This window comes from Agelaius tricolor, unplaced genomic scaffold (genome assembly GCF_023055355.1).
Source record: "Agelaius tricolor isolate 1412-34295 unplaced genomic scaffold, bAgeTri1.0.p SCAF_8, whole genome shotgun sequence".
Classification (NCBI taxonomy): Eukaryota; Metazoa; Chordata; class Aves; order Passeriformes; family Icteridae; genus Agelaius; species Agelaius tricolor.
The window spans coordinates 20,247,574-20,260,559 of record NW_027269268.1 but is presented as its reverse complement, the minus strand read 5'-3'; the positions used below and the strand labels follow the sequence as shown (position 1 = coordinate 20,260,559).

Below are 12,986 nucleotides of genomic sequence, written 5' to 3'. Positions count from 1 at the left end.
CTGCCAGAGGAATTCCATGGCATGGTTTGACAAGTCAGAGGAGCCAGCCCTGAGGGCTGTGGTGGGAGGCAGAGGTAAATGAGTGTTCCACTCTTCCTCCTGCCTCACTGGGCTCCCTCCCTGGAGTTTGATGTCTCAAACCTGATGGAGCTAATGCATATCAGAGGTGAAACTGTATGTAAGGGGCAGATCTACAGGCTGGAAAGGAAGACTTGGAGGAGACCCTTGCAGCAGAAGCAACCTTGTTTTGTCTGCTACGAGAGCTGAACCTTTGGCCTAACTGACCTTTAGTGCTGCTCCCAAGCTTCCTTGTCAAAAGAAAAACATTGGTGCATTAAACTTTCCTTCAAATACAACTTGGTTGGGATGTTTAGCATAGTTTTCATCATTTAAATCAAAAAGTTCCTTTGATCCTTGCTAGTTTTGAAATCTGTGGCCATTTAAGCAAGAATGTTTAGGTAGCAGTTTAAAGGAATAAAAAAAGGCATGTGAGAATAGGGATGCAAAAACCTTATGTGTTCAATTTTGCGTCAGGGTCCTGACTGTAGTTTTCTGAGAGTCACTGCATTCCTAAAGCCTGCCACCTCTAATCTTTTACAGCTTTACAAATGACACTGACAGCATCTCAGAGTGGAAATTTATCAATGAGCCACAAGGTCTTTGTGTTGGTCTTTGTATGCTGGAGTGTGTACTTGCAGAATTCTGTTTGGCTTTATCTTTGATCCTCAGAGCTTAGGGAAAAATGTCAAAAGATAGCTCTTAAAACTCATGTTTCAAAATCATGCTTTGCCACATTTAGTAGGTGTACAGTCAACTTGTGGAAACTGTATGGCCAGGTGGTATTTCTCATAGTAGTTTCACTCATTATTTCCCATCTCCCCCGTCATCAACCCACTGTTAAAATACTCAATTTTCTTTTCCCCTGCATGTGTAAGAAATGCAGTGGAAATTATTAAAAATGCAGAGAAGACTGGAGATAAAGCTGTGAGGAAAAATCTTTCTGTTAGTACCTGATTAAAAAGAAAAGTTTTTTCAGTTGGAAGAATATGTTTATGACCTACTGAAAAGGAACTATGACATAATTCTTCTCTATAAAGGAAATTTTAATTACAATTAAAACTAAAGTTAAACAAAAAGCCAACCAACTACCTGACTTTTTTTTCTTTTTCCTTTTTTTTTCCGAGATGGATACCCTTTTGAACTTGTAGATAACTGGGCTCTTGCTGCTCTCTAGTGGTAATTGAAATTTCCACAAAGGGCTGCCGGTCCTGTATTTAGCTACAAACAGCAGGAGGTTGTGAAGGACTGGCTGCCTTATGGGAATCAGTGGTTGGAAGATTAATGGGATAGAGGGAACAGAAGCATATTCCAAGAAAGCAGAGTAGCCTTTTGTCAAACAGGAGCTGCTGCAGAAATGTAACCTGTTAAAAGTTTAAAGAGGAGAGCAGTACAACTGGGCCAAAGTAAAAATTGATACAGTAGAGTTTACATTGTAAAGGGGCCACATAATCTCAGTACAGGCGAGTCTTGTGCCATCTTGTTTATTGAGGAGATAAATTCTGTCAGGAACCAGGAGAAACTGAAAAGCCCCAATAACAAACAAAACAAAATAACACAAATTTTTAAAACCCTCCAAAACCAGCCCACCCAGCACTACCAAAAAGGGGACAGAGCTGCTTAAGAATTTGATCTCCAGTGAAGTTTTCAATTAGGACTAGCATTTTTGTTGAGATGTGGTTAGAAAGGAAACATTAAAGTTCCACTGCAGTTATTACACTTAGAAATCACTGAAAATAACATCTGCCTTCTAGTTCTTGGGGATTTTTTTTTTGTTCTTCTAGTTCCTTTAATTCTGACCTTAAAATGAGTAAGGGAGAGGAAATTTGGCTATCCGTGTATATAGCAGGATTGGAATTGGTAAATAAATATTTTATGCTTTTTTATCAGTAAGACATGATAAAAAAAGATTTCTTTTGGAATTACTGCCAGGTATTGGTTTTACTTTTCATCCACTGTAGTACCTTAGAAAAGTGATGAACTTTTTTTCGCCGTGCCTGGTCACTGCCAACTGCCCCGTGCCTGGTCACTGTAACTGTGAGCTTCTCCTAAGAATTGAACTGATCCATTGAACTGAACTGACCCATTTTTAAACATCACAGCAGTGTTTTACATAACAGTAATGCCACAAAAGTGTTGAAAATAAACAACACTGCTCTTTTCTATGTGTTGTTTCTTCGTTGAGAGTAATTTTCGTAAAATGAGCAACTGTTTTGTTTTGAATAGCATCTCTCCTCCTTTTTTTTTTGTCATTAGTCTATTAATGTCCAGGCTGTCTACACATATTTTAATGTAACTCCAAGTTCAACTGGAAGTCAGAATAGCTTAAGTGTCTGTGTTTTTTTGTATGAAATTAATTTTCTTGTTCGACAAACAGATTGTAAAATAGATTACATGGTTCCAATATATAAAGACAAAATGTTTGGTAAATATGCTGGTAAAACCTGTCCAAGTACTTCCCAAGTTTCAATGGCAGAGACACTGAAAACAAATGTCATATATTTAGAAGGGTTTTCTATTCTTTATTGAGCATGAGGACATCATCACTCTTCCCTAGTAAGATCTGTAGTGTTTCCTCTTCCATGTCTAAACTTGCTTTTCTCCTTAAAGACTACCTGGCAACTTCCATCTCTGTTTTCTGTCATCCTGAATTTTGTAGCAGGCAATAATTTATTTTCTTGCCTTTACCTTTCTCGAGATTCTTCCATCCAAGTCTCCTGATCTTTCAGGGTTGCTTGAAATAACCCTCAGCTGTTTTCCAGCCTGAAGGATATTCCAGGAGCTGACAGCTGAAAAAAAAAAAGTGAGCCAGTTTAGAAATGTGGTGATGGCGTTTCAGGGTATCCAGTAATGAATCTGACATTCCAAGGGGTAGAAACTCTTCTACTCATCTAATATTATATCACCAAATATTGCAGCTGAAACTCTGAAATGACTTGCTGGTGTCCTTAGATTAAAGTGAAGATCCATTTTGCAGCATGGGAAGTACTCCTGAATTCAGCCTCAGAGTTAGGATGTTCCCCTTGCATCCCTTTTCCAAAGCTTCACTGCTCTTTAAGTGGTTCTTCCCTTTGGCTGCTCCAGCTTTGAGGAAGGAAGTTGCATTCACACAAAAAATGTCCCAAACAAAAGTGGATTCCTTTATCTATTGTTGATCCACATGAAGAGGGTATTAATTAGACTTTCATTTGGGATTTTTTGTTTGTTTTTTACAGCTTTAAATGACAACCCACATAGCCCTCCTCCACTTCCTGCTGAAAAGCCTATTGGGAACACATCCAATATCACAGTGGGAAAACTCAGCAGTGGTGACCTAGTGAAAAAAGGGGTAAGTTAGAACTGTTTTCCTGTATTACAGCATTGTCTGCTTTGGTTAAAAGACCTCTTGTGATCCTCAAGCATTGGTAAAGTAAGTTGTTGGAAGGACCAGAAGATGAAAACAACTACTCAAAAATATACGGCTTTTTTCTTTTAATTCTGTTCTCTAATTAATTAGGTAATTTAGACTGCTGTCAGTTTTTGAAAAAGACTCTGGTGATTTTACTAAGCTTTGATCATATCTATCTTCAGTTTTCTGTATTCATCATCTGAAATCATGATTCTGCAAGTGAGTGTCAAAAGCATTGCAAAGTGGCTCAAAGTCCAGTGGGATTTACATAGTGAAATGTTGTCAGTGTTGTGCTTTAGAAATGTATTTTTTACCTTCTTGCACACAATTTCTCTTGGTGTCTGTACTAATTTGCAGGCAGAGAAAATTTTTCTGTAGAAGAATGTAAAAGAATCCAGCTCTTTCTGCTGAGTAGAACTACCTATTTTGGGAAGTAAGGCTCTGCTCCTTGCTCTGGGGCACATACATAGTAATGGTAGGCATTGTAGCTAAATGACATTTGACACAGATTTTCAAAAGGGAGTTAAACTAGAAAATGACAGTAAAATTTACAAATATTGAGTTTTCTGATGACAAGAATGGCAGAGAATCTTGTGAAAGCCACAGGCAGTAAAAGATCAAATCAAATTAAGAGCCCTTACAAGATGGATGCTGCCAACAAATGCCTTTGTAGCTACCTCTGCTATTAAGATAAAGGATATTAAAATATTGTCATTGAAAAGGATGTGCAGAGAGGTTCCACCTTTTCTGAATAATGCTGAAAAAAATAATTTATGAAACAAGACATTAAATGACATTTTATGCAGTGGAACTCCAAAACTTTTACAGTGTCATCCAGATTATTGTGACAGACGTGTAAGCTTCAGCTTCTAAAAAAAGATTGTATTGAATCCACTGGAACATTGAAATTCTATGTTTGGAAAGGTAAGAGCTGTGCTTCTAAAACCAGTATTGTCAGTGGAAGTGATTAAATGGCAACAGCAAAAATTGTTGCCCATAAGCAACAATTGGCAGTTGGCACAGATTTCTTCCTTTTCACACAGAAGAGGAAAATTTTTGATATGAGGATGACATACTCATCTGAAAGTGGCAGGTTGTTTTCTTTCTAATAGGGTCATTTAATCAGAACATGAAATTTGGGAACTCAATCAAGGCTTAGATTTTATCACAAAATATATCTGCGTGTTTTCTAGATGAGAAAAATCACAGAAATTGTTCGAGTTTCAGGCATATTCAAGCAGCTAATTAAGTAAACAAGACTGTTCAGACCTGTCTAGAAGTACTGGTTCAGAAAGGGCTCTTTTGAACCCAGATTCAGCACTCTGGTTTATGATGCTGTTCCAGAAGCAGCTGTGCTTGTTCCCCAGAGCTGGCAGAGCTCTCTGGCACTGGGATGAAAACGAACAGCAGGAGGCAGTAAGGATGGTCACTTGTTAATCCATCGCTGTGGTCCAAGCCCTTCAGACATGGCACATGTCCTCCTCTCTGACTGCTGTATGGGGGTAATCTCTGGCAGGGCAGCATGGGCAGCTGGGAGGAGTGATGCCTTAATCTGCCAAAGCAAGATTCACTGGGATTTGTGTGTTAGATCTCTAGCAAACATATTTTGATGCCTTCTTTAATGGGAGCTAATGTTGTTTGCAAGAGATGCTGTCCTGTGCGAGTTGCATTAATGTCATGTTTTCTGCTTTAAGCCTGTTCAAAGTGTTCCATGTGTCAAAGTTAAATCCAAGTTGATAAAGCAAATCCCTGTGGGCAGCGTAATTGTACAGTTGTATGACTCTCTTGGAATTGGCTCTTAAGTCCTTACTGGCATGTAGTAGGAAAGGAGGGGCTGGGTCATACTTAATGCACAATTGAAGCTGTGTTTCAGGTGGTAAATCAGCTTATTTGCCCTCCATATTTTTCTCCATATTCAACAACACTTTAAAATTGCAGAATCACACCATAATTCTTACTACTTTGCTCACAGACCTTCAGAAATTCTTGTTTTTCATGTCCATATGATATAATTTGATATAAGAATTATATCATTTAAACAGGAATTTTTATTTTCCTTAGGCTTAAAGAAATGTCTTTTTTCTTTTGAATGGTTGTAGGAGTTGGATCACTCAGAACAAGGTGGAGTGCCTCAGCTAGAACCTCTACTACCCCCAAGGTGAGTGTGGTTCTCCAAAAGCCCTTAAAAGTGCTGTTTCTAAATTAATTTGCATAGTTAGTCTCAGTGTAGACACTATTGACTCCAGCCATAGCTCAACAGTCTTGGCTGGGCACACTGCTCACTAATAAATAGGCAGGACCAAGTTGGTAGCTGTTTAATACTTGTTTGTACAGTATGGTATGAGCAGGGAGGTTATAGGAGAGCAGCTGTTTGACTTTTCAGCTAATGTACAGTGGCTGCTGACAGTCATTCCTTTCTGAATCTTTAACCTTTTCACCCACAGCACTTGCACTTGTGGTGGGATTTGGGTGGTGAAGGAATGGAGGTGGCAGATGATGCCACCCTGAAAAGGGCAGATGCTGGACCAGCAGCTTCCCAGAAGCACTGGCTAGTCTATACACTTTGGACCTAAAATGCAGGTGCAGGATCAATGATAACCTGGGGGTTTTTTATTCTTGTGAGCCAAAAAGAAAGAATGTGTGCAAGGGCGAAGGTTGCTGGACCAGCCTTTAATCCATGTCCATCAGTGCCAGAGACACAGTGGATGGAGATCTGGCATTGACTAGCTAGCCCACTGTGGGTATCTCAGTGTTTGCATTCTAAATCTGTGAGTTTAAACACAAGAGTTTGCTCTGTTGTGTTAGGGCAAGAGAATATTTTCTGTTATTGAAATGAGTCTATCAAAAATAATAAGGATTAATTAACAGGAAAGAACATGGATGCAGCACAAGGAAACACCTCATTTACTGGCTTGTTCCTTCCCCACATTCAGTTTAGCATAACATTCCTGTTTCTTATGAGGGTCTCTGGGACTGCAGTAAATATTTTGTCCTTTCACTCTTCTGCTCAAATGGATTTTTAATTTATTTTAAGTAAGCAGTAATTGTTCACTGAATTGCTTGTTAGGGTCTTCTTGTTTAGTTAAGTTGCTTTAAAAATGTGTGAGTTGGTCTGTTTACAGATTTAAAGTAGTTTAACTTGGAATATCCCCTTTTGTCAATATTAAAAATGTTTAGTTTAAGATGAGGCCAAGAAAAGGAAGAGATGGATGATGAAGAGAAGTGGAAAAATTTTTTTGACATTTAAAAATTGTTCCATACTCAAATAGCAACAGAGAACTCTTATCAGGAGCATTAGCAGAGCACTAGTATCTTCTCAAGTGATGGGTGACACTCACAAAATGTGTTAGAATGATACTTCAAAGATCCATCAATGCACACTTTCTGGGGTTGATAATTTTTGCAGACCCATGAGGATTGTACATGAGCAAATAATTACGCTGAATTACATTATATGAAACAAAAAAACAGTTGTAGCAGAAACTTGCAGTAACTGGTTGAAGATATCCCAATAACAATCAAATGATACTGTAATTTTGGAATATTACTGTTAATATTAATTGCTAGTAAATATTACTTCTGTCACTTGCTAGTCTCTGATTTTGGTTTCTAAACTGCTTGTCTGCTAATAGGAGTGTGGGGCCTTTAGCATTGCCAGAGAACTTGAGTGTTTTCACCAGTGTTTTCTTTCTGTGGTAGACATCTGTTGCATAAAAAATGGTAAATTCTGCTGTTGATGGCAGTGTGCAAAGTGGTGTGATATGTCATGAGTTTCATCAGAGTCACTTCAGGTAAGTGACATCCCAAGGAATGAGCTAGTTGATTCCTGAAGACCAGCTTTCACAAAAGGTCTCCAATAGCAGAACTTCATCTTGCAGCAGCTACAAAGAAAGCTCTTTTTGGAGGTGGATTGCTGAAACAAATCCTCCTTATTTAGTGGGCTCCCCAGAAAGCTGGCAGGCTGCTGGTGAGCAGACTTGGAAATAGGTCGTCAAAGGATCTATCTCAGGGCTTGATCATCTGGTCCCAGTCAGGATCTGAAGAGTTCATGTATTCCTGGAAAGCTTCAGACACTACAAACTGTACAGCCCAGGTCATCACAAATCTTGTTTCCTTACTGCACACTCTGTATCTAGGGTGAAGTGGCAGGCTTATTAATATGTATATTTCTCTGATGGTTTGCACAATTTTTAGGCCTGTGGATGGAAAAATTATACCTGCTCGACCTCCCCCACCTAAAAGTGTTCCTGGAAGGCCACCTCCACCAAAATTCTCTGCAGCCAAGACCTCCTCCCAGAAGGATGTTCTTTCGCGATCTAGTTCGGACATCGCTTCTGATAAAAAAAACAACAAGTTCAGGTTGGGACCCAAGAGAGCAAAAAGTGCAGTCTTTAAAAATCCAGATCCAGCATTACCTCCTAGACCTAAACCAGGTCATCCTCTCTACAATAAATACATGGTGAGAGTTGAGATATTCTGTCTGAGTACATTGTTTTTATAAAACAGTGCTGGTTAAAATAGTAGAAAAAAAGGTAGTTAAACCTGCTAAAGTAGGTTACTATTATGTGGCTTTCAAAGTGCATCTATCAGCATAATCTTCCCTAGAAATTGCTAGTAGATAAATAGTAATAAGTCCTGTGAGGCAATATTGGAGAAAGCAATAAATACATGTAAAGTATAGACCTGTGTGGTGTATTTCTGTGTATATATGTAATTATATTATCTTTAATGCATAGCTCTTGGGGCTTGGGGGTTCTTTTTCCAGTCACCAGTTCTGAATTCTCTTTCAGTGAGATTATGCTGAATAATTACATTTTTATATTGGTTCAGCCATACATATCAAAATGCTTAGGGAAATTGGGGAAGCATTGGAACTTATAAAGTAGTTGACCTTGTTTAATCAAGCTTGCAAAGTGTGAGGAATGTAACATTGCAAATCTTATATTTTTCATGCTATTGATGCCATCCCTTTTCATTCTAAAAATGGTTTTGGTATTGCATGTGTTATTAAGGAATTTTAAATACAAATGGATCAACACTGCAAATAAAAACAAAGAAGGTCTTTCCCCAGAAACTTGAAACTGGTCAGTGATAGAGCTGATGGCTGATTGAACTGGTGCTGTTGTCAAAAAAAGCAGCCATGCAGCCATAGCATGAACAGCATCAAAATTCCATCAGCATGAAGTGGAAACTTTCTGTTGCCACCTTTTTAATCTTTCACTTTTGCATTTAGAGTTTTGTGTATGAATTTTTTTCTGTAGGCGATCAGTAGTAATTTCCTGCCCTGAAGTTTTACTGTCAATGGAAAATTTCCTCCCAGGGTGTTTTTCTAGTGCCCTCCATGACAAATGAATATATTTCTGCATCAGAGTCTTTCTGAATATCTTGTAGTGTACAGTGTGATACCAGTTAAGTGTCTAAGACACTTTTAAAGGGGGTGACACCCCCTGAGTTTTTCAGAGTGTCAGTTCATATCATCAGCGGTCTGTTCTGAATGCCTTCCAAAGGAACCTGTCCTCTTCCACTGGACTCCTAATTACCTGTAGTGGGTGGTTTAAATAGTTCCATCATCTGACTATTATCACTTGAAGTGAAAATCTGAGATGCTTAGAAGTGAAAAAAACTTTTCCATTTGCCTCTGTTTCTCTTCAAGCTGCCTGTGCCTCATGGAGTTGCCAAGGAAGATTGTCTTCCCAGGAGCACTGGAGAGCTGTCCTGTAAGGTAAGGTGCTTCTTTCCTGCTGGCTTAAATATTCAATGAACAAGACTCCTGTTGCAGTGAAGTATCAAATGTTTTAGTCTTCAGAGGTTACACTGAGACATGTAATAGTGATTTATTAAATCCTTGTGTTTCTGTAATCAAAACAAAACAACTGCCAAAACAAAACCCAATAATGGTGATTTGCCTCATAGCACAGGGATATTCAGCTTATGGAACAGAGCAAGAGTAATTACTTGGAGTGCCAGAAGGGAGAGGAAACTGGTGAAGTTCCTCCATCTCATAGGAAAATAATCACTCCCTTGGCTGAGTATCTGAGAATTGAGCAAAAGATAAATGAGTACTTTATGAAGTGCTGTACAGGATACATCAGCAAATTGGCTTTGACATACGAACTTCAAACTATGTTCTTCTCTCTGCTTCTACAGATCCTGACTTGGTTTTAGGGCATGACCCTATTAATATTAAATAGCTAATGGAAATTAGAGCAATGAGCAGCCTTTTTGACTATTATCAAAAGCCTATGTAGCTGAAATAGATTTCTATGCAGTATGTTGTTGTTTGTTGTAATTCAGGTCTTATCTTTGTCTATGTTTGGGATTATTGGTGGGGTTTTTTGGGGGTTTTCTGTGGGTTTTTTGGTGGTTTGTTTGTTGGTTGGTTTTTTGGGGTTTTTTGTTTTGTTTTTTGTTTTGTTTTGGTTTGTTTGGGGGTTTTTTTTGTACATAGTGAATTACTTTGAATGTAATTCACACACTGTCATTGCCATCAGTACAGCCTAAAAATTCCTAGTGGGTGGGACAGAGAAGGTGGCTCAGCATTTTGAATATAATTTCTCTTTACGAAGATGCCACAACAAAACTATCAGCTCCTCTCAGTGTTACCTTAGTGTAAGCAAAGGCATAGTGGCTTCCTTCTCCTCTTGGAATGTTTGTTGGCATATTGCTGTTCCTGCTGAGTGTGCTGGGGCAGAGTTGGGTTGGGTGTTCTCTTGAGCAAGGAAGAGTGACTGGTGGCACCAAATATGAAGCACCAGTGCAGAATTTGTCCACAGCCCTTGCAATGAGTTGCTGCTACCAGTGCTGCTGATTTCTGACCCACAGAGATAGCTGAGGCTTCTTCTATACTTGGAAAAGTTGTATGCCTTCCCTTCCTTTCACTGGCTCAAAGGAAGATTTTGGTGAAATGTATTCTTGTTTACACTGGCAAAAGGTATACAGAATTCAGACTAATAGCCATTTCCTTCTGCAATACCAGAACAACTCTATGTCCAAAGTCAGAAAATGAATTCAGGAGTACATAACAGAGAATCTGTTAGTATCTTCCATGATTTATAAACTACTTGGATTTATTTGTTGTTGTCAGGATTCAAACCACCCTCCAAAGGTTTCTGACACAAGTGCACCACATGCTGTAGTCCTGCACGATTTTCCTGCAGGTAAGTAAATGTGAATATTCTGGAAGCATGTTTTACTCTTAAGACTTTCAAATGGATCTTTTCTTAGAAATTAGAGCTTAAAAATCGTGTGGAAGCTCAGTCTGCAAGGTCTGCACATAGAGTTGCTCAAATCAGTGGGTTTAGCTGTGGATGGGTCTGTCTTTCAGTTAAAGCTAATTAATTTATCAGGTAAAATTAAGACTCTTTTAAAACTCATTCTGGTTTTGTCTGTAGTATTTGTGTTAAGAAGGTTTTACTCAGAGAAAATCAGTGAGTGTGACAAGTACTGTTAACTGAAATGATGTTGTCTTACAGAGCATGCTGATGACTTGGACCTTCATTCTGGAGACACTGTTTGTCTTTTGGAGAAAATTGATAGCGAGTGGTACAGAGGAAAATGTGGGAATCGCACAGGGATATTTCCTGCCAACTTTGTTAAAGTGGTTGTATGTAGGCTTTGTATACATTGCTACATAACATCCTGTTGCATTTGTTTGCTGGTTCTATTTTGCTAAGGATCCTGTGTGTTTAACTCCATTATGCATTTAGATAATCTCTTATCCCACTGGCAGCACAGAAGACTCATCAACTTGTTTGTGTGGTATTAGAAAGATGCTTGATTTGGCACAACCAGCTTGTGTTATGGGGAATAATTTGCTGTCAATTTAAAGCCAAGTGAGAAAATCATTTCCCTTACCAGACTCTCTTTGGAAACATGCATAGTTTCTCAGGGTCCTCAAAGCAGATTATTTTTTGACAGCTGCACGTCAGAATCAACACTGGATATTAAGATGGTTGATTTTTGTGCCTCCCTGCAGTTCCCTATCTTCTGTCATTTTCTCATCCCTTGAACTTTGCTGGAATCACCACTTTTTTAGTCATGTAATGAACTAGGTCAGAGTAGCAATTTGAAACCATTTGGGTTTTTTTTTTCTTCCTAGAATACTGTTTTTTCCAACAGGATCAATTTGCCTAAGTGGTTTTCTAAGTGGCTGCACAAATGGTTGTGCTGGCACAGTGCAGGAGATTGTGTTGTTGCAAATGAGCAGCTCAAAGCAATCCTGTTCCTCAATGTGACACTTGACAGTGAGTGGAAGGCAAGAGACAGGTGTTCTTTTGGAGCCCAATGGTAATTCATTTAAAAGGGATACAGTATGGTTCCCTGCAGTCAAATGCTGGGTCAAACCTATTGCAAGCCTGAGTCTGACACTGAAGTCCGTTTTGTGACAGTGGGAAGGGCATTGGGCTGTCCACACCAGCCATGTGGACATGGAGGAATGCCAGAGTGACACCAGGATGCTGGGAAGGTGCATGGCTTGGCACTAAAGACAGGAGGTGTCTGTGGCAGCCCTTCCTGGGCCAGCACAGCTGGCATAGTGAGTCCTGCTGCTGCATGGCCAATACCAAGGATTTGGTGGACATCAGAGAGGGTAGGGTGTCTGTTTAGTTTGTAATGATGGTATTGGAGAAAAATTTTAACATCTGAGAAGTGCTGAAGAATAAAAACTAAATTCATAGTTGTAATGGAACCATGCTCGATTCACTTTCACAAGACAGATTTGTCAGCTAAATTGATTGGCTGCTTCTGCACAGACCAACAGTTCCATTTAAAAGCTCTTGCTTCTACTGATAGCTAATGAAGAAAAGATTTTATGTTAAAGCAGTGGAGTGAGTATTTGAGGTCAAATTCAGCATTGATACAGACAGATACAACTTCATAAAAGCTAGGGAAAATGCATTTCTATTTCAGTTGTAAAAGATGATTATCCTTTGAGGGCAAAAATCTTTTGTTTGAGAATTCGGGTTTTTTTATAAAAGAAAAAAGAGTGCAGTACATGAAGCTAATTTACTTGAGTGAATTCTCAAGAGTGCAGTACGTGAGGCTAATTTACTTGAGTGAATTCTCCTGTTAATTCATGTCAGATTTCATCTTGATACAAGGTCTCCATACAATACACTGCAATGTGTTTTACAATATTGAGCTGGGTAGTAGTTTGGATCTAGACACCTAACAATAATACATAGTTAGGCTTGCAATAGAACCTTCAGAGCACCACAGATATCAGCTCCTTCAGCAAGAGCAATGCAGAGATTATTTGTCATAAAAGGCATTGAGATTTTCTCCAGTGCTTCACACAAGCTATGGAACATAGCTTGATTTAATGGGAGCTGCCTGTATAATAGTGAGCTGTAACCCAAAGGTCCTCACCAGGGCCTCTCAGCTCCTAGTCCTGTACATCTCACAGATCATCCTTCATGTCACACCAAAAATACAGTTGAAATCCTCCTGTGATAAAGGACTTGAATGTTGGGTGTTTGATATACCGGTGTGTTGATTTTAAAGCTGTATTTCTCTAATTCAAGTGAGATTTGTGAGATGTGGT

General features: G+C 39.0%; 1 protein-coding gene across 3 annotated transcripts in view; it reads left to right on the top strand.

Annotated features, from left to right (window-relative positions):
- The window catches only part of SH3D19 (SH3 domain containing 19), an 82,231-nt gene that overhangs the window by 61,414 nt on the left and 7,831 nt on the right, over nucleotides 1–12,986 (top strand). For all 3 annotated transcript variants that reach the window (XM_071431869.1, XM_071431870.1, XM_071431871.1), the window contains 6 exons: nucleotides 3,273–3,385; nucleotides 5,545–5,603; nucleotides 7,640–7,904; nucleotides 9,099–9,167; nucleotides 10,530–10,602; nucleotides 10,918–11,048. In XM_071431869.1, coding sequence (XP_071287970.1) covers nucleotides 3,273–3,385; nucleotides 5,545–5,603; nucleotides 7,640–7,904; nucleotides 9,099–9,167; nucleotides 10,530–10,602; nucleotides 10,918–11,048 — 710 coding nt within the window. The remainder of the gene's footprint in view (nucleotides 1–3,272; nucleotides 3,386–5,544; nucleotides 5,604–7,639; nucleotides 7,905–9,098; nucleotides 9,168–10,529; nucleotides 10,603–10,917; nucleotides 11,049–12,986) is intronic.